The 22,960-nt window shown below is 29.5% G+C and overlaps 1 protein-coding gene across 2 annotated transcripts; it reads right to left on the reverse strand.

Moving 5' to 3' along the window:
* Window positions 1-6,547: 6,547 nt before the first annotated feature.
* Window positions 6,548-14,548, reverse strand: LOC100799074 (protein BONZAI 1). 2 transcript variants are annotated; one of them, XM_003526872.5, is made up of 17 exons: window positions 14,422-14,548; window positions 14,107-14,338; window positions 13,926-13,973; window positions 12,849-12,997; window positions 12,704-12,752; window positions 11,763-11,819; window positions 11,256-11,441; window positions 11,039-11,173; window positions 10,691-10,752; window positions 10,489-10,591; window positions 10,296-10,410; window positions 8,389-8,465; window positions 8,164-8,301; window positions 7,918-8,082; window positions 7,498-7,611; window positions 7,266-7,362; window positions 6,548-7,113 (listed from the first exon to the last, which is right to left on the reverse strand). In XM_003526872.5, exons 2-17 carry the CDS (start codon window positions 14,254-14,256, stop codon window positions 7,022-7,024), a joined length of 1,737 nt encoding a protein of 578 aa, XP_003526920.1. In that variant the 5' UTR covers window positions 14,257-14,338; window positions 14,422-14,548; the 3' UTR covers window positions 6,548-7,021. The 2 variants fall into 2 exon arrangements, with proteins under 2 accessions (XP_003526920.1, XP_040872480.1); XM_041016546.1 differs by having other exon boundaries at window positions 14,107-14,449.
* Window positions 14,549-22,960: the final 8,412 nt, after the last annotated feature.

Here is a 22,960-nt window from a genome sequence, read left to right on the forward strand (position 1 = left end):
TAAATGAAAGTGAGAGTCATATTGGGTTTTATTATATAAAAAGAATATTTCATATCATTCATCTTTCAAACAAATTAATCTTAGATGATGTGTGAAAAAATCTTTAATTATGTGATATATTATAATTAGTTTGTGTAAACAGAATGGTATAACGTAAGAACATTTTTTCTCGAAGGAAGGGAATTAGTACATGTTCTTCGGTATTAATTAGAAATATTTTAAGAGAAAAATGGTTATATATTAAAAGTGTAAAAAAAATTTAAACAATACATTCAATATAATATAAAATTATTTTGCACGATCAATACATAAATATTTAACTCATATTTTAAAATCAGTTCATATTAAGAAAAAAGTTTTATAGAAATAATTAGACATTTTTATCTTCATTTTAGGATAGTCTTTGTTTAATATATAAAATTTAAATTATTATTATAATTAAATGTTGCAGGTCAATACTGAAAATATGATATGTTTAGCAATAGATAATTTCGTTAGCATAAAAATAGATATTAGTAAATTACTAGTATAGCATGCATACTGTTAATCTCTAAAAAATATACTGTTAATCTAGAATAATAACTAATAAAGATTTTGGATTCAAAAGAAAAAAAAACTAATTAAAAAAAAAGATCAATTAAAAGTGGCCCATCATTATTATTACAGTAATAAAATAAATATATTCATAATGTATAATTATAATTTAATTTCCTAGGTCATTATTACAATAATAAAACCAATATTATATTAATACCTACTATTTTTTTAATTTGTTAGCAAGTGACTTTTTTTAGGGAAAAAGTTAGGTGGGAATAGTTTTTTTTCTTATTTAAAACAAAAAAAGTTTACGTATAAAAAATAACTAAAACTAAAAACTTGTAAAGGTGAAAAAATAAATATTATTCTCGCACCATCATATAATTAAGATCAAGGAATAAATCATTTTTTATTCATAAAAATTATAAATAAATATAAAAAATTTATAATAACTCACATATTTTATTCCATCAATTGAGTTGTAACTCTTTTGATTTTCTTTCTTAAGCCAATATGGATTATTTTAACAAATTATTATATACTTAAAAATGAATCAAAGTGTAATATACATTAATCACATAAGAAAAAAGTTAAAATAAAAAGAAAGACTGTACAGTATAATTTAAATATCTATAATAGGAGATTTTGATTTACTTTTTTCTTTCTTTACTTTCATATAAATATGTAAATTTGTTGTTTATTATTGAGTTGTACAGTGATAATGATTAATATTTTTTATCCGTGAGAATTTAAATATTATAAAAATAGGAGAGTTTTGATTTACTCATTTCTTCCTTTACTTCCATGTAATTTTTTAAATTTATTCTTTATGATTGAGTTGGGCAATGATAATGGCTAATGTTTTTTTTATCCATGATAATTAGAGATAATTTTAAGAAATTTATAATAATTCACACGTCATTACTCAATCAACTAACTAATGACAAATTAATGTTTTGTTATCTCATCATATACTTACTTTGCAATCCAATACGGTGGCTTTGTCAAACACCGGTTATTTATAAGTTATTATCAAGTTCCAACCTTCAACATAAATTTTAAACGTAAAAGAAAATTCTTTTTTCTAAAAAATACTTTGTTTTGAAAAGAATATATTTTTTGTCAATTAATTCAAGCATATATATACAGAGAACTTATATTTGCAATATTCCTTTTATAATAATTCAATTATGTCATGCGTGTGCATGTCCCTATATAATATCTATTTTGTTTGCATTAATAACTAGTTTGCAAGATTAAATTATTTAATTAATAATGTTAAATATTTTTTCTCAATTTAAATATTATTGTAGTACAATACTATTTTACTATTTTTGTATTTATAAATTATTTATTGTTTAAGAATGTTTTTTCACTTCTATGACTCATGATTTGTAAATACATATTCTTGTATTTTGCATATTTTTATTTGCTAAGAAAATTTTTAAAATTTATATTCCAAATATTATTTCGGTCCAATAAAAAATATAATAAAAATATTTTTTTATTATATTTTGTGTGTGTGTTGATATGTTTCCGAAACCATATTTTCTTAAACTTTTATGCAAAAAAAAAAAAGTCATAAAAACTAGGGGTTATTTACATATACCCTTAAGCGTAATAGTTTTGAACCTTGCATTAATTACACGCAAAGCCCATGGAGTGAGTTAAAGTGAATCACCATCTTGTGATATCGATTGAAGTCCTTTTTGTTCCTTTTCTTTTATAGGTGATTCTTACACACTTTTTCTTTTGTATATTCTTTTACTAATTTGCACATAATAGTTTTCACACACACGATGGATTCTTTCTTTTATAGCAAGAATTACAGTATTTTTCCCCACGAGTGTTATTTGCTCTTTAGAATTTGGTTCCAAATGTAAATTTTAAAACAAATTGTGCTTCACAAAAATAGAACTTACACGATATATAGTTTACTTTTTAAATAATTTTATATTCATTTTCAAAAAATGATTTTTAAATTTAATTTTTGGTTTTAAAAAATTACATTTCTTATCTATGATAATGATTTAATATCATCTTTGTCATAATCACTATTTCTTATCTATGATAATGATTTAATATCATCTTTGTCATAATCACTATGATCACATTAGGATAACTTATAGTTACTAACGTTATTTTTTCATTGCTTGTGATCAATATTAATATCATTATCATCATTAACAATGTCATTATTCATATCACAATTGTCATCATTGGAATTGTGACCTCTGTGAACATTATCATCGTGTTGTTGTTATTATTGTCATCACCACACCAAAAATACCCTTAAAATTTATTATGATATGATATTTTTAAAATAATTTTATTTTGAATCTAAAAATTGGAGATGAAACTAAAATTAAAAAATTGTTGTTTTTAAATTTTTTTGAAATTCACAACTAAAATCACTTCAAATGAGACCTATATTTTATTTAAAATTGAAAACAAGGCTTTAATTTCTACACCTAGTTAATGTAAAAAAAAAAGCTTTTATATTGTCAATTAATATAGGAAATAAGCTTTTTGAGTTAATATTTGCTAAAAAAAATCCTATAGGATGATTATATCTCTATTTTATTCACAAAATTAATAATAAATTAGTTTTAAACTTATTATTTATTAAATAATTGTTTTTAAAATTTAAATATTTAGATAATTATGTCAAGAAAAAATCCGACCCCTTTAATACACTTCTGGATTTATGATACCAAATCACTGTAGCAAACTTTTAGACTCTCAATATATATAAATTAAATAAATCAAGTTCCTCGTTAAGGATACGAGTTTTTTTCAAATCAGGTCATTTTTTCGCAGACAAAAGGAATTTATTCAACAAGAACATCAGTACAAATCAAGAATACATATTTATGCTATGAACCCCCAAAAATTTCAAGGTCATTACAAGTTACAACCAAAACTCTCTCACCTAACTGACAGGTACTGCTTCGAAAAAAAAAGCTGACCTAAGTAATAAGACTGCTTTATGTATGATTTCTCCTAACGAAATAAGGCGTAATGCTTTGTCTCAAACCCAATCAGTCAATCACTACTACGCCAACGTGCTTCAACCAAAAGTAGCAGCTAAAGTATTTTTGATGATCATTTAAAAAAAAATCAAATTCTCTTACAAATTCAGTTAAAAATCTTATTAATTACTATTAAATAATGAAATATTGAGTATTGTTATATTTTTAACATGTTAAATATATTTATCTTTTATTTAATAGTTTATTCGTTAAAAAAAGAGTTTTAGAATATTTTAAGAAAATATTATTATTCATTTTGTTATGTAACAACAAAACCAAATGCATACATCTAAGTAAAGTCAAGTTTACTCGCTAAATAAATCAGATTACGTCCGACTTTTTAATTTAAAAGGTGGGGTTTTAAATCATTTTAAAAAAATTATATCTAATGTGCCAACATTATTTTAACATATTTCAAATGTCTTGTTATAAACCAGGATTTTAAATAGACTTTAAGAATAAATTAAAGTTTAAAAGGCCGAATTAAACTATAATAGAATCTTTATTAGGTAAATTAAATAAGTCAGACTTGTCAAGTATAAAATTTTGAAAATAAACCAACAACCTCAAATATTATAAAGTCTAAGGGAATTTAACCGGTTTCTATCTTTATATTTAGCTTGCCACTCAACTTTGATTTTAGTCCAATTGTACTTTCTTAAATTATAAAATTAAGTATGTTCGTCAAAATCAACATGATATTTTTGTATATTATTTCTGTCCTCTTAATTCTTAAATTATAAAATTAAACTTGTTCTTCAAAGTCAACATGATATTTTTGTATTATTTCTGTCCTCTAAATTAATGATTAATTTTCAAAAAATCCACATATATATATATATATATATATATATATATATATATATATATACGATTAAATAGTAATCTAATGTTATAAAAAAAAATTCAAATGACTGAATACCTCTAATTACTGACATACATGGCACGGAATAGATTTGTTGATAATCCCACATCGCCTTGTTGCTCGGACCAAATTACCAAACTTTCAAAGTCGATACATAAACCCCAAATAGAGAATCTTGTATCATCGTGTTGAAAGAGAAAAAAAATGAGCTAAGTTCATGTTAATTACTGGATTGTTTTTTATTTGAATAATTAAGTGTGTGTTTGGGAGAGTATTTATAAATTCAATTTTAAATTATTTTAATTTTATAAAATCTGATTTAAGATTTAGAAAAAGTTTAAAGTAGTTTTAAACACTTTAATTGGGTACATTTTTAATAAATTTTATATAAAATTCTTAACTCAATGTAAAATTTTGGTTCTACTATTCTCGTGTTTAACCACAAAATAAATGGCAAGCCAATGATAACTTTATAAATGTGTGTTTAGGTGCTCCAACCAAACACATGCCAAGAGGGACAGTGAACAATGGATCAACACAATGACATCAGAATGATTCATAATGGCTTGATTCATTTTTTTCCGGAGTAGAGAAGTATATATTCTTTATTCATATCTTGCTTGCAATTTTATTTTGTCATTCACTTAATAATAATTAAAAAAAATTGGCCCTCCCCCCTAACATATTTTTCACACTGTTTCAGAATGATATTTTCTTTCACGGTCTGTTTGTTTTAGGTGGTGGAAATTATTTGGTGCTGACAAAAATAGTGCCTTGATGTTTGGTTCAAGCGGATTAATAAAAGAAATAATATTAAATTAGATGGTTTAATTCTTTTCACCCATCAGACATTAACTTTTTTTATTTAATTTTTATGTTTTTGTTTGTTATCAACCAAGTGATCTTAGATGACATTTTTTAAATATAATATTTTTTTTATTCATTTATCTTTAAACAAATAATTCAACATTCAATTTTATGTATACTTTATTTCTTATTTTTTTAAATTATCTCTATTATATTTCTATTATTTTTCTGCTCTCTGTCAAATCGATTTGTCACAAATAATTGAAAAAGGAACAGCTACTTTATGTACGATAAAATAATGTTCACTCGTGAAAAGAAACAATCTCAGTATTCAAAGTGATTTTTTTCTCTCTATATCTTTATGAGTATTATGTTTAATCACTTAATGATACATTTTTCTTATTTACATATTATTTAAAATAATATAGCAACCATTTATACAATAATACGGTAAAAATTTCCCATAACTTCGTGTATAAAGAGAAATAGGCATAAAAATGAAATGCATATTTTTTAAAAAATTGTGAATTTCTCCTGTTTTTTTCTCTATCCTTTTAAAAAAATATGCCTAAAATTTCACCTATTTAAATAAATGATTTAAGCTAAGCCTAAGGCAAATTAGGAAAAAAAAAAAAAACACTAATAAAAGTCTCGAGCAATTATAAGAACAGAAACAAAACCTTATCACATTATAAATTATACTTATTTAAAATCTATTACTAAAATGTCTCATGTGCTGCTGATGTTACAGTTCTACAACTTTACTTCTCTTTAATGCTCTTTCTTACTTGCTTTTCTTTTAAATTGATATGTTGGATTTTTGCTTGTAAAAAAATGCTACAACGGTGGTGGGAAAAAAAATGTGAACTTATAACCGTCTTAAACATTTATTTCTTACACTTCGACTATTGAATTTTGTATCTCATTATATTTTGAAAAATTCATTTTCAAATACAAATTTATATTCTGAAATAAACATTTCAAAATGCAGTGAGAAATGTAAAATTCAAATGCCCCTCCTTAAATTGCCCTAATCTCTACCCAACCCAATCCTTTTTTGGTGGGACACCCAACCCAATCCTACTTGCTTATATGTTAAGACTTTTATAGTTTTCAATCTGATTTTTTGTGGACGTATATCATAACTGTCAAATAAAGTGATTCTTCAAAAGAGAGGGGAAATCCCGAGATCGATATGCTATTTAACTTTCATTATATCAAACTAATTTCAAAATTTCAAATTCCGTCTTATTCATTTTCCTTATTAAATGAACATTTACAAGCATGAGACAAAATGGGAAAATGATTAATGAACTAAAAAAAAATAGACTTCAGCGGTGCTGAAATTCTTTTTGGATACATAGTCTCTTGTATTGGTAATGCTATCTAAAGACATCCCCAAATTATTGGATCTCCATTACAAATCATTTCATAAAGTGTGGACAGAAGGACTAAGCTTTGTCCTCATTTGGAAGAAATCATTGGATTTCAATGTGTGGTGTTACTATTTCAGACAAACCAAAAACCAATCACCTAGGAAATCCCAAAAGGACACGTGCACAAAAAAGAAAAGGAAATGCTAATCATAAGGGTCGATCAGACATATCCTTTGGATAAGACAGCTAGCAGGCGAACCTTTCTTGAGCCGTTTATTAGCACAAAGCAACAGTTCCTCAGCTCTTTAGCCGAATTCGTTGATTGAAGAACTGAAAAAAAAGGACCTCGAAATTGCACAATGATCAATGAATAGAAAACTTCTTTATGTACAGTTTTTACATGTCTAGAGGCTTGGTTGGATATTTCTGCTCCGAACGTAAGTTAAAAACTGAGCCGGTAATTCTGCTAGAAGTGCTTGAACAACTGAAAATCCACCTGCAAGAGAAAGCGTCATTCGCCAAAACTTCATTCTTTGCAAAGAAGTACTTATTATTTCTTTCTTAGTACAATGATAGCAATGTGATTTCATGCTAGGTGCTGAAACCCTCATCACTATCTCCATCCTAAATTTTTAAATTGATACTCACTTTGAAGCTCCCGAAATGGAACAAATTGGACTATATCACGTGAAGCAACGCGTCCATATGAACTTTCTAGCCTCTCTCCCTTGTCTGCATCCAAAACCTGAGCGACAAGAAATTGGACAAAAAAATTACATATGGCCTTATGTGCGGTATACCAGTCACACACAGCTAATCGTCTCAGACGCCTAACAATTACAAATCTACGTGTAAAGAGCATACAAGTAGGATTTATTACCTCCATTTCTTTGAAATCAGCTCCTCCTACCCCAACAATAAGAATTGATAATGGCAGGTCGGATGCTTTAACAATAGCATCTTTTGTTTCTTGGAGATCTGTCACTACTCCATCCTTGGAGCATACCAATTAAAACTCAGCAGCAGTGGAAAAACAAGGAGATTGAAAAATCTTTATAAAATTCTTAGGAGTCCGAAGGATAGGTGATTTTTTATTACATGTAAGACAAAATATAGAGCACCATGCTTACTATGCATAATATGGATGCATTAAGACAAACTACAGAGAAAACATACATCACAAACAACCAACGAACCATTTAGTTACAATAGACTTACAAATTACGTTCAATGAGGCAAAACTACAATTTACTTTCAGAGATAAATACGATATTGAACATTGCTAAATATGTTAACTTACTGTGATTATTAATAAAACAAAGTACTTCCTTCCACCATTTGCTACAGATTGGCTGGCAATCAGTGCAGCAGTGCTTATGACCGGCCCAAAAAGTGTAGGTCCTGCAAGAGATACATTAAGCAGGGCACTTGTGTAAGCCATCATAATTCCTTGGATCCCTTCCACCTACAACAGACAGCAGCTTCTAACTAATAAAGAACTGTTTCAATATGACAATACAAGCTAGATCAGAAATAGCAGTTCTACCTCACAGTAATGACTACTGCCATTCAAGTTGAAACAATGGGAAACAGGACCATCAATTGGTCGTGCCCCAAACCCCCAAGTAGGAAATCGTTTGTCTGAATCATAAAACTGTAACACTTCCCCAACCTCGACAATTGCCTAGAAAAAGCATTCATAGCACATCAACATCAACTATGGATCAATAAAAAATAAAGTTTTGAATTTACACCAAGAATCATTTCTCACCCTCTGGTATGCATTTGGCCGTCCTGAAGGATCAATATAATGCAAAGAATCTGGAAGGCGTGGATTTCCATTTGAAGCTGGTAAACAAGAGAAGGGTAACCATAAGAATGTATATCTTCCCCATCATCCCATGCATAACCAGAAGCATGTTAGTCATTAGATGAAAGCGTAACATGAATTCTTGAGTTTATATTAAGTGTATCTTGTTTTATCTTCCTAATGAAAAGGATGTCAGGTGTTTGTAGGAAAATAGAGAGGATGAGGAGGGGGAAGGGCAACCTCATACCAGCTGTTGAGCCTGACAACAACGGCCTCAGAGGATTAGCATTTTGGGGAATCCACAATGGTTCCTCAAGGTAAACTGGACAAATCCAGACTCCTTCACTCAAACAAGCGCACTAGTGAATAATATCCCTGAGTATTTGGTTTTTAACTGAACCTTATGATGCTTTGTGATTCATGTAGCCAACCTCACCTAATGGGATAAGATCATTGTTGTTGTTGTGGAAGATTATGTTCACATGTTTGAGATATTATTGGCATTACTTCTAGGCATTACTGAAGAACAAACATTGAAATAGTTTATGAATGGCTTGAGTGAGACAGTTGGAAGGAGAACCCATACTCATGACCCACATTAACTGTTGACAGCCATTATCTTGGCAAGAGTGGTATGGAGATAGTATAGGGTTTGAATCAGATCTTGCAATGAAACCTGATTTTGTTTGGCCAAATTGCATAGTTCAGGAAGCAGTTACTAAGTGTAGTGAGTTAATTATTTCAAGTCAGGGACACTTATAGTATAATCCAACCACAATAGGTTCTAGCCAAATGGGAAATACCTACTCGAATCAAGCCCAATTAGGCAAACAATCTTCTGCTACAGATTAGAATAACAATGAGGGTGGAAATAGCCAAACAAGAACCCAATTCAAAAACAAAGGCATGCGACATTTGCCATACCAAGATCCAAGAGTATGCACATAGAAGGGAAGAAGGACACTTCTTCCAATGTGGCCAACCATTTGGTCCTCTCCATATATATCCCGAGAGAAATCTTTTTTCATATTTTGGGACATGGTGACGGAAGCGGAATACTAGGAGAAATTGACAATGTCAAATTGATGAAGCCTTTGATGTCAACTGAATCAATTAGTCATAAATTAGTTTCCTCATTTCAGCCTTGAGGAAAAGGCTGTTTCTGTACCCAGACACATTGTGAGGCCTCTTATGTATACATCATGGCAGTTATGTTTGTGTTTAGTAACTGTTTTATCAGTTTCTAAATTCAATGTTTGGTTTGTATTTTGAGTGTGATTGAGAGGACAACTCTTTGTTAGAGCTTCAGCCTGTGTATTGTGCATTGAAGAGGCTACTCTCAGTGAGGGACTTCGTCTTGTGTTCTTTTGTTGTGTAGTATCTGTAGTAACCCCTTTTTCTGGTTTAATAAAAGCAAATTGGTAATTCTGCATTAGTTCTGTATTAGAAACTGTATGATGACAGTTATGCCTAGAAAATATCTGGTGCCAAACTGTCAATTATGTATTAGGATTATATATAATACTAGGGTGTGTAATTTGGCAAGTCAGTCGTTATTTGTAGTTTGTGGACAGAGAATACTCTCTGTAGTAGACTTTTGTCTTTGGGACAGCAAGTGGATAGCTGTATTATGTATGACTTTTGTGTTCAGTTTTGTATTTTATTAGTTTATCAATAGGTGTTTTATCATAATCTGGAATAAGATGTACAATTTTCGGCAATTAATAACACAAGACTCAAACAAGTGAACACAAATTTCAAAATTACAAATACAATAATCATAATATTATCATGTCATTCTCCATCAATTGATCTTTATATTCATACCCAGAGACCAGTACAAGAAGTTTGAGGATATTGTTCTGTACCTGTAAAGTCAACAGCCACCATGAAGTTCAATTCAAATCCCCCTGCCAAGTAATCCAAGAAAGTGTATTGGACACTTTCAGTAAATTTATCCACAAATAGTTGGCTCTTCAGCACCTGTATTATAGTCACATAAGTTTTAGGGAAAGTTGGGAATTCATGATAGAAATTAAGTTAATAAAAATATAATAAGACCTTGTTATCATGGTTTTGTCCATCAGCAGAAGGCAAAAATAAATTTTCTCCTTGGCCATTATTATGAATGTTCTCCAACTCTGCCAAAGATCTCTGCACTTTTCTGATAAATCAAGAATAAACAACCCTGATATGTATTTCAGCATAGACGTAGACATAATGGAAACATAGACAGATACATGAAAAAGGAACTTCTGTTTACCCCATTAAATCATGTTTTCCATTGCTATTGAAGTTATAGCACTCTACTACCAAAGGACTGTCCTGTACATTATAAAAATGACTAATTAGATAGCTGCAATTCAACTATATGTAGAACATCAGGCCCAAATGTAATTATTTAATTAGGATCTTTGTAATTATAGGCATATCTGATTAGAATCAGATTTATAGGCATATCATATTATATCATGTTTATAGGAATAAAATCTCTTATAATTATTTGTATTTATGGCAATCAGCCTATATAAAATGGGCTCTGTTGTGTAGTTTATACACATGGTTTCATCATCTCTTGAATCTATTTCTCTCTCTTTCAACAGTTATATACCTTGCTTCCCACTTGTTGAATATTCACAAACACCAACTTCCATATTGGATTGAGATCATTCCTTATAACTTCTGTTTTGCAAATTGGAATCTGGGCACTACCTTCCACAACTTTTGATATCAATAAAAAGGGGTCCTGCAAGACATACAAAAACATGTCTTATAGCAGAGCTGGCATTCCTCATAATGTGAAAAGCAAAAAGAAAATAGGTACTTACATTTCTTGAGAAGAGATCCTTGTATTCCAAATCTGAACACCTGAATGCCATCTCTATTGCAGTCTTTGAGCTAATACATTCCTCAGAATGCACCATGAGTTTCCCACTGTTTTTGGAAAGGGTAGATCCGATAGAATCTTCTGTGTGTAGATCTATAGTCAATGATTTATCAGGTTGTGTGATTATCTGCAGAAGCCACTTTGTTAATATTGTGTATAATTGTTGGGATATAATTCTATTTGCAGTAATGCCAAGGGAAGCATAATTTGAGTAAGCAAAGCATTTCTTTCTTGGTTTAAAAAACTTTCATATGCTTGGTAGTTACCAAATTAACTATAACTTTAAAACAGAAATCTTACATACTTTCAAGCATCGTATATTAGATAATTACATTGTGAGATAGTTAGGAGTACTGGATCATAAAGATCCAGCTTCATTTGTAGTGCAATGAGTTTCTTTCCATTTTCAGCTTTATGTCAACATAAAGTTTAACATTCGCTCTGTTACCTGAGATAGTACACAGGTTGCCTCGCCAAGAAATTGCTGCTCATCTAGCTCAAGCATCTGCACAAGTCAACCAAATAGTTATGTTCTGGACCATTTTACATTGATATTCTCTATGAACATGTTATCACATCTAATTAACAAGAAAACAAGAAGGGCAACATGGCAAACAAATAGAAAAATGCAATTTAAACACCCCAACTTAACCATTTTTCAAGAATAATATTTGATAAGTTCGTATTGTCAAAATATATTGGTAATATTATTATAACTTGAAGAACTGCAGAAAACAGTAACTTTTTTTTGGTGAATTGAAAACATAGTTTAGAAAACAGTAAACTATTTAACAATAATAATGTAATACAAGCACTTTCTAACCCTGATATTCTTTTATTTGAACTCCTAAACCTCAAGATTATCAAATCCAATCCAAGAGACAAGTCTCAAAAAGATGGATTGTTATTCCTATAATAGTTACATCTACACTGTTACGTAAGATAAGTGACCATTAATTTATCACATAGCTAGTTGATACCTGTACATTTTCCCTCCTCACGTATCTTAATAAAAATTACAAGATACTCAGAAGTCAGAATCATTGGCACACATTTCTCAGTAAAATCTAGAAAATTGGCGAAAAAAGTATTTAAGCTTTTCGATTTGCTATAAATTTGTATTTGAAAGGAAAAGAAAAAAACTGTACAGAAAGTATGAATAATCAATAAAACAAGATAGATAGCATTACTGATACAAAAGCATTGACAGAAAAAATTGTCATTCAGGTACAAACTAATCACTGTATGCATAAATTATATATTGGTAGACTAGAACTCTCAAAAATAAGAAATGGTAGACTAGAGTTTAATTTGATGAGGAAATTATATATTGGAACTACATCTGACTCAAAAAAGAACCGAGTATACAAGCCACTGTAAACACTATACCTTTATATCTACATTGTGAAACTGAGTATCAACATCATACACACGAAACCTGTGATGAAAGAATTTTTACAGAAAAGATTCTGGTAAAAATAAAAAAATGTTCATCTGCCTTGTTAGAAGTATAAAATATCAGATTCAAACTTACACTAAAGCCTGAACAACCTCAAAATGATAAATGAGGGTGTGTTTAGTAATCCATGTGGGGCTTGATGAATTCAGAACTACTTCAGTGCGGCGAAGCTCCTCAAGTGCTCCATTTTTTCCTCTTGCATAAAGAACCATCATTGGATTACTCTACATTAAAGAAAAGTTAGATATAAAACATCCTAACTTTTTTGGTGATAGAAGCAAGATTCACTTAACTGAATGATGAGAATATTAGCAATTAAAAGCATATTTTTATTTATTTATTCAAAAGAATGGAAATCTTATATCCAAAGGAGACTTCAAGTCAAGAGAATCCTGACATAAATAGCAAAAAAAAAAAATCATGATGTAGATATAACTGCCCAATTGGTCCATGTGGTTTATTTGCTCAACTTAATGAGGTCTATTTCCGATATGCCTTGATCTCTTATGTCAATGTAAGGATCTAGCATAGTCTAAAACATCATGGCAGCTAAGCTATTAGATTTTGAGAAGTTCTACATTATCTGTTTCACTTTTTTTGCATTAAGACATATTATTTTATGAAATAAATCATTTGTCTGTATATTAAATAACAATTAGGAAATAAATTGTTATGGTTTCTTCTTTTACTTAAGAAACTCTGTTTGCACTTGGCCAGGATTAGTGTATTTTCTTTTCTTCATGTATTTTCACTTTGCAGTGATAGGTGAAAAACTTCTTATCGGAAATTGCAGTTCATGAATTCATGACCCCAAGCTACATGCTCCTGAATTCTAGAAGTAAATACAACTAGCTCTGATTGAAACGATCATAAATTTCCCTAATATTTTTTTTCTTCCTAAATGTGCATTCTGATAATTTGCCAAATAGAATAAACCAATATAAGCAATAATTGAGCTGGTACAAAACAGAGATTAATCACTAATCAGCTAATTAACCAAAAGCAAAAACAAAAACGATCAAGTAGTAGACAAGTTCTATTCGAATTCAGAACCAAACGGAACTGAAACAAGTTTATCTATAAAAAAAACTAGGATAGGAATAGGATGCAAGAGGTTCAGATTCATGAAATACTTGACCGACAGAAACGAACCTTGAAGAGCAGATCACGATCACGCAAGCCAGAAGCGGAAAACGATAACTGCAGCACAACAAAAGACAACCGTAATGTAAAATGAAGTTTGAACATTGAAAGCGAGTGAAAAAAAGGAAGAGACGGCGCGAAAATAAAAGCACACTGAGAAACTCGTTAGGAAGCAAAGGAAGAGAATAACCTCGATCTGAGAGAAGAGGCCGTGGTGGCCGTGGGACCTGAGGAAGTTATCGACGGCGTCGTTTGGAGCGCCGGCAAGATTATGGAAATCGCGGGCGGTGCCGCCGATGGCGGCGCGGCCTGCGGCGACTTCGGAGAAGCAGTTTCCCATGGAAAAGTGGGCGCCCAGTGTGAGTGGCTTGACCTCAGCAGCGGAATGAATGAAATAAACAGAAAATTGAAAGGAGCAAAACCTGATACGCACAGATTAGCCAATTACTATAATATAATGAATTCATTGCAATTTTCTAAATTTTTTACTTTTACTAGTTCATACAGTTATGCTCATTTGGTCATTCCCACTCTTTTCAAATAAACGCGTCTTGCCTCTACTTTTGATTCCCTGTCCTCCTATGGTCACGCACTCCCAAATATGACCCAATTTCACGGTTGATATTTTAAGAATAATTTATCAACCGTCAAATCTTCTTTGGACCATTCTTATTGTCCTACTACGTGATTTCTTCCCCTGTAAGGAATCCAGCTTTTCTTTTCTTTTTCTTCTTTATGTCTCTAGTTTTTTCTTATAATAGATACTTTATTTTTCAACACCAATGAAATTTACACTTCTGACTTCATATACTAACTATCAGGAAAATAAATAAAAAAGCTTTATAATTAGAGTTTATTTTTCTATGTATTTTCAGGAGTATTTGTGATTAAACGATAATACAAACAAATTTCATATTATCTCTGCATAAATTATTTATTTTTATTGAGTTTAATTTTATATATCGTTATTGTTAACCAATTATAAATGATTTTTAAGATAATTTATCATACATGACTTGTAATTAAATAATATTTAATGTTTATATATTATTAGTGTAAAGTTTCCAACCTTGTTGGATGTCTAATTCTACTGTGATGCATTTACATTCTCCTTTTTTTGTTTAAAAAAATGTGTAAAAAGTTAAACTTATCAATCAATCCATGATAAACATGAACTATTTAGTCTTATAAAATATATGCCTCTTTTATCATGTTGCTGGATTATCAGCTAGTCTTTATATTTATTATACATATAAGTATGAGCAATGTTTTGTTTAATTGTATCCTTTTATTTAAGGAGTGATATTTTTATTTATTTATTTATTTCCCTGTCCCTTTTTAGAGTTAGAAACATCCCGATGAAGAAAAACAAAAGAAGCTAGGTAGTAACCAAAAATACACCCCTTTCATAAAAAAGAATAAATACACCAAGCAGTAAGCACCAATTTTTCATGATATTATTATAATAGTAAATCGCTATTCGCTAGTTAGCATAGTTACGATACAATTTCTTAAGTTGAAACTTTCTTGGACTTCTGACATCGTGTGGCAAGTGGCAGGTCTTAATCAGAAAATTTTCGAACAAAGCATCTTTAGGACATCAAAACCCACCACTTTAAGGGTTTCCTTCGCTAGCATAGAAAGAAAGTAGAAAAAGAATAAAATAAACAGTAAAATATGTAAGACTCATATTTTTATTTTTACTTTATTTCATTCTATCGAACGAATCATAAGTCGTGGATTGAAGATTGATACTTACGGCCCTCTAGTTTTAATTTTGAAGACCATGAAATATAAATTATTGTTGTTACTAAACAAAGTATTCACACAATTTTTAACCATAAACAAATATAAATGAAGAAATAAACAAGTAACATTTTACAAATGTGAACTATTCTTGATCGATGTAGCCCACCTGCCAACCATATCAAGAGCAATATTTTGAATTAATTATATCACTCACACTCACGGCATAATTAGGATAAACTTACAACTAAACTATTGATTATTGATCCAAATGGAACTATATATGTTCGAATTCTATAAATAAGACTTTAAATTTAAATTTTGAAAATAAAAAAAATATGATTAGAAGATGACTTCACTAATGATAATCTTTAATTTTTTTTTTAAAAAAAACTAGTCGTTATTTGTAGAGTCGTGCAGTAAATATTTTGCATTAATGATACGGTGAAAAAAAATTGTATCTAATAAAAATACAACATAAAAAAAATTCTGTAGCCACGAAATAGGAAAGTATGGATGTGGTGTCACTGTCCCACTAAGTTGGAATGGACATTATTGAATATAACGATTAGACCCCAAAACTAGTGGTAGCAGATTCCGTGAGCCTAGTAAAAAACTAACTAAAGTAACTATAATATGAGTTTAATAATTCTTAGTCTCAACTCCCACCCAGCACAAAGTGACAGAAAATCAAACCCAAGTTATATATATGATGGCAAAATCACAACGCCCTCGACCACTTTAATATCATATCTTAGTGGTAAAAATTTTAAAATATATATATATATGTAAATGAACTTATCAAAGCTGGAAATAGACTAATAGTTACAATATTATTAGATTTTGTCTTCCTTTTTTTAAACGATCAACAACCTAAAAATCTTCATAAAATTAAATTTTATGAGTGATAATAACATACTAGTATTTTTCAACACATTTCTTCTAATTATTTTTTTCCTCCATTTCTTTTATTTTACAAGTTTTTGAGAAAATAAACAAACTGGAGATGATACAATTTTATGAAAAATAGTACTAGTATTTTTTTTTTTTTAACTTAGTAATAGAAGAAATAGAGAAAAAATAAATGAAGAGTATATATATCCATACAAGCAAGCACGCAATTCAACACTAAATTTTTTTTCTTCCATGGAATTTATCCTCATAAGATTCATGTATGTTGGATTTCATCATCTTAGGAATTGACGCATTCTTTTCATCTGTACTACCCCGAAAAGTGGCCAACCAGACACGAGTTGTATGATCAACTTTAAAAGGGACATCAGACATGCATGGCTGCAACGTTGGAGCATGCTTTACGCTCAAATGCTTGACGTGCTTATTTTAACTACCTAAAAGTACAGCATGACGTCCATTACTTTATACCTATTTGTTTTCCATGTTCATCAAGTATTTTACTCTACTCTTTTGATTAGTGTAATTTTTTTTATCGGGTAAAAATTAAACATGATATCAGAATATTTATAATATTCAGATACTTAACCAATTGAGTTAAATTTTTTTGATGTGTAATTAATTTGTTGTTTAAAGTAGGTATCGGTATAATAATATTATGGAAAATTTGTTGAGAGCAAACGTGCCCTAAGTAACTGTGTTTGCACGGCGCCTTACAGTTGTAGACATTTAAAAAATCACAATATTAATATATTATAATTATGATTATGGGCGTCAATTTAGGGGTCAGTTTGTTACATAATAACAAAAATTATTCTGATGGAAAATAATTTACTGATTTTTTATTTATTTTTAACGTAAACATTCTCAAATGATCAATGTATAGGATGATGATGAATACATGCATGCCTCGATTGTCTATTGTTTACATTTTCTTCAAAATTTTAGTTTTGTGTTTTGTTTTTCTTCGCCATTGCTTTCAGGATACCTCATTCCCCCTTTGTTTAATTTCTTTCCTGACCATTATAATTGGTCCTCCAAATTACTTTCCAGTGACGAAACTAGTAGGTGAAGGAGAATATGGGATATCCAGTAGTCTGATTATATATTGTATAAGAAATATATTTCATAGTTTAAAATAAACACCCATTAAACTCATTGTTTAAAATATATTTTTATAATTTTATTGTATAAGAAATATATTTCATTTTATACCCCTCTAATTAAGGGGGTTAATTTTCACGTTAACAAAACAGAGATATCGAATGAATTTTGAAAAAAAAAACTACAACTCAGTATATTTTGCTCTTCTTGAAAATATTGTTTTATTTTTTAAGGAAAAAAATAACATAATACATATGCATATATTTTTACTAGCCTTGGCGAATAAAAAAAATTAAAAGATTACATACTCCCTCCAATATCGAATATCAGAAGAAAAAAACATTAATTTACAATAATTAAGAAAATTAATTAACATCATATAATTTTATTAATTAAAAAAATTCCAAAATGGTATTAGTTTTTTTGGGTGTTTAAATTATTATTCTTTGACATTTGATGTAGAGAATAAAATTAAATATCACTGAAATAGAATATCAAAGAAAAAATATTTTAAAAATAATTTTATTAAATAGAGTGAAATTAATTGAAATTTATTTATATTTAAAATAAATACATATAATTTTTTCTTATATTCAAGACTAAAAGGAGTTGTTAAATTAAATAACATTTTTTTTATGTACATTGGTGCATGAATGTTTATTATGTACTACTAACAAAATATTTAAACTACCACTAAAGTAATGTTTCTGCAAAAATAAAAAGAAATTGTGCCGTTAATTAGTTGCTAGCATATTACACGCCGGGTTACACACCCCACATCAAATGATGACACAAGCGTATTTCAACTTCGGAATCATGGAGATGGAGCGCAATATCCAACATTACTTTTTAATTTTCAACATCCTATAATTCTCTGTGCATTTTTCCTCGAAGAACCTTTGGGGGTGCACACACAAAAAATTATGCAGTCTTGGTTCACCTTGGTGTGTCATTAACTTTTATAAGGAGCATACTTTTTCTGTGAGATCACATTACCACAATATCTTTTTTTGATTGAGCTACTTTAATACCAAGAAAGTATTTAAAGCTCCCAAAGTCTTTAATCTAAAAATGACAGGACAATTAATCTCTTTAAGTTGGAAAATCGTAGCGTTATCATTTCTTACCTCCTTTACACCAACGTCAATTTCTTTCTCTATGATTCTACCAATATATAGTCATATTTAAATCATCCAGTAATGTCAAAGCTGAGATAAGACACCAGTGTTACAGCAAGACTATCCTCGACCATAAAAACTGTTTGTCCTTTGACATAACCATTCTTATCATTGTAATTAGTGTTGGAAATAAATTTGTATGTTCGTGATTCAATTCATCATGTAATCAATTCTAATTTTAATAATAAAGTATTATTTTATTTTCATTGTCATATTTTACTATTTGATAATGTCCTTGATTAAAATTAAAGACTTGTTATTATAATAGAGATTATGATAATAAGAAATAAGTTTGTTCTAATTTTAATCTAAACCATTCTTGATCATATGATTATTGTAAATAGGATATCAATAATCCGGATAGATTAATATATATGTGATAATATTTATTGGATAAATATTAATAGATCTCATTTATTAATTTGTATATATAGATGAGTCACATGTTGATGTGATCATTGAATTGACTCAATTGAAATTTTATAATAATTAAAATTTATCATAAACTGTCAATAGAAAATTCTCAAGAAGAGGAATAATAACTTTCTTTGACCTAAGATTGTTATAGTAATTAATAGGTTATTTGTTCTATTTTGATTTCGGACACCTAATGCTTTAGAGCACTTGTTGAATGGATATTGGATATGATTACATATCTCTAAAATTAATGATTAATCAAGAAGGAATCCATCAACTCTTGGTAATGAGATTGGGCTTTATGAATAAAATTATATCCTGACCAGGAAAATTAAATGAAAGAAGAAATGAGTTTCTTAAGTCATTATGAGTTAACTCAGACTAATACCATACTCATACTCTAGAGTTAACCCAAAACTGTAAAGATAGAATAAATTATTATACTACTCTTCTAATGGTTCTTGAAAGTAAAATGTTACTTCATGTTATCCGGACGTTAAGGAGTGTTGCTAGACGCCTACCTTGATTAGTATATTAATTTGATTAATATATTATCGGCTTAGTATTGAACCTACAGGGTCACACACAAACGAGTGTTCTAATCTCTGTTAAAGAAATTATTTTAATATTTGATGATTAATTAAATTAGAGAATTTAATATGATCAAATGATTAATTGATTTCAAAAAAGTGGAATATTATTATATTTTTACTAGCACTGAAAATATAAATAATATAAAAGATTTGGTGAAAGAAGAGAAACAAACATGTATGATTTTGTATTTGGAATTTGGGTTGAAAAGGCGGTTACATACAAGTTTTTGACTTGATCAATTATTATTTTAATTTTAATTGCTAAATGGTTAGCAATAAAAGCTAACAAGAAATAATATAACTTAAAAAATGATACTATCAATAATAATTTTGATTTGATCATAAATTTGATATCCTTAGTTAGCGTGCTATAAATAGTGTCTTGGACTGAAAGTTGAAATGATCCCAAAAATTACTTCTATATTCTTATTTTTTTCACTTGTTAAAGTTATTGACGAATAAATGTCAGTTTCGGTGTGGATACAACACGTAGAGTCTTCACACTATTAAAAAAAAATTATACTTCAAGAGCTCATCAACACGTACACTTTTTAATATGTTATTTGTTTATAATTAATATAATTCAAATACAAAATAAATCATTTTATTCCGCAAAATATATTTTTGAACACCTTTTTTCCTACACTTGGGATCAACCAGTTTAAAACTTCTACCTTCACAACTTCTGACCTGACTGATAACTTGGTGAATCACAAAGACTGATTTTAAATAATTTTTTCCACAACTTTTTTTCATAAAAACACTCACTAGAATAAAAAGACTCAGGTGTAGTTTCACATATATCTAATATCTGATTGGTTATCTTGAATTGAAAGGCTTAATAAGTCTACCATTGACTGCATTTGTGATGAAGTATTTGTAGTCTTCCAAATATGCAATGTTATGGTATAAAACAATGATGTTTCGTGGAGATTACTTCACTCTTAAATATGCACCACGCTTCCTAGGGAAAATGTAAGGAAGCTGAAAATAAAATCCATGAAAATTTTATCTACTAGAGCACATGGTAGGACACCATCTGACTGTCACCCTAAGCTTTGTGTAAATGTTCTCATTCTTCAGTTCATCACAAGGAGAAAAAGTTGTGAAGCCAAACAGTTCTTTTTTGCAATAAAAATCTGACAAAGCCTACTTCAGCAAATCTAATATCAATATGAAAAAACAATTAAGAAAAGTGCTTATAATAAGTGAAAAGTAATTAACAAAAACTAATAATCAACAAAAGCATATTAAAAACCTCAGACTCGGTAACATTCATAGTGACTCGCTTTGTTGAGCCAACATTTTTTTATTTCAAGGGTCTCCAGTGTACAAAACTCATTTATGTAGATTATGGTATGACAACAAGATTACAAACATTAAATCATCTTGAACATAATTAACCAGTGTGGACATCCTCATTTCCCAACAGAATCGATTGATCCAAGAGTCCATTACATCGACACTTTTAATCCTTGAATGTACTCAACACTTAGGTGAGTTTTCACATATTTGGTAGTGCCTGGGATCTGTAACATATGCGTTAAGTTTCAGACCTCTACAATAGTCTTCAGAGGAGTTTATTGGTTGCAGTAACATTAGCCTACACGATTCATTCCCCAAATATTTTGCATGAAGATTTTTCACATTTTCACGAAGCCTGCGGAGACAATTAACCAAGTGCACATGATAGAATATTGAAGTTATTAGCTAATAATCATGAAATTGGGTGCCTAAAGAAAGTGTGAGAAAGCAAGCTGAATAGTATATCATCAATAAAATCTTTTCCAGCTTCAACAAAAACAAACAACTTTGGTGGGGACATTCTCATTATGGATAACTACGAGAGCCAACATGATCGAAGGCATTTCTATTACCATTGTCCAAAATTGAACCGATCGTCCTCAAAAAAATCAAACAATTTTGGAGAAAAAACTAAACTAATCCACTTTATGAAAACGGTTCAGTTAACCGAATCTTTTTTTAAAGATGTTTGGTTATTTAAAAAAACTGATCCATTTTTACATCTCTATTTTAAATTTGTTTGGTTTTTTTAACAGATATTTGAATTTGATGATTGTTTTGTTGTTACATAGAGGCTAATGGCCTTTCGAGTCTCAAATGATACTGTAATGCAACGTTCATTTTCTGGTTTATCCGCTAACATAGGAGGCTAGAGTATAATGATTTTTTGCCATTGACAAGATTGTTTTCATGACTAGTGTAATTTTCGGCCCAAAGTTGCCTTGAAGGCTTTAATTCATTAAGGTTCACTAGTCTACTCCTAAAACTACAACAAAGTCAATGGTGATAAATATGATTTCCAAACACACCAGAAAGACCATTCAGACTCAATTATAATCCTCCATATGTATCCACCTCCACGAGCAAATTAAGAAATTAACACCCAAAAGGCTGCAAGTTTTGAAGCATCAACAATTCAACTGGCCAATTTAAGAAATAGCCAAATTAGTAAGTTAGGAAAAGAAAAAAGGAAATTTTATCAGTCTGGCAACGGTAAAACTTTCCAAGAGTGGATAATTTTGGTAGAAAATAACTCATAAAATGACATATGCATTGAAAAACAACTATTTTGTTTCTCATTACCATTTACAGGAAACATCATTGATGCTGCAAACAGCTGGGTTGATGCCTACCAATCATGATTCATGACAGAAGATGCCATTTTACAAAGTGGTCAGATTTTAGTGTATGTGTGTGCGCGCGTGGAAGGGGGGCTTGACAAGTCTATTTAGCTTAGAGTCTGCATCATCGACGATGTAAAGGCTCACTTGAGCCGGGAATTTCTGACCAAAAGCTAAGGTTCCGATACGGTAGTTTCTCGATGTTTTTTTTTTTTGTTTGAAAAATTTAAAAATCAAAACTAGTTTTGAGTTTTTGTTTTTAGTTTTTAAAATGTTGTTACAAATTAAGCATAAATAAAATGAGTCATCTTTTTTATCTCATCTCATTCTAGTAAATAATTGCAGCGTTAAAGATAATTTGGTTTGCAAGTCAATAAGATATTGTCATTTTGTAATTAGTTAGGAAGAAAGTGATGCTGATGAATTGGTATGTAATGAAAGAATATTTA

The sequence above is a fragment of the Glycine max genome, chromosome 6 (assembly GCF_000004515.6).
Source record: "Glycine max cultivar Williams 82 chromosome 6, Glycine_max_v4.0, whole genome shotgun sequence".
Taxonomy (NCBI): Eukaryota; Viridiplantae; Streptophyta; class Magnoliopsida; order Fabales; family Fabaceae; genus Glycine; species Glycine max.

Coding starts and splice junctions, on each gene's coding strand:
- LOC100799074 (XM_003526872.5), bottom strand. CDS start 14,256: ATGGGAAACTGCTTCTCCGAAGTCGCCGCAGGCCGCGCCGCCATCGGC. Junction 7,612..7,917: donor TTGTTTTATTAATAATCACA/GTAAGTTAACAT, acceptor GTATGCTCCAAG/GATGGAGTAGTGACAGATCT. Junction 7,363..7,497: donor CTGATTTCAAAGAAATGGAG/GTAATAAATCCT, acceptor CTTGTCGCTCAG/GTTTTGGATGCAGACAAGGG.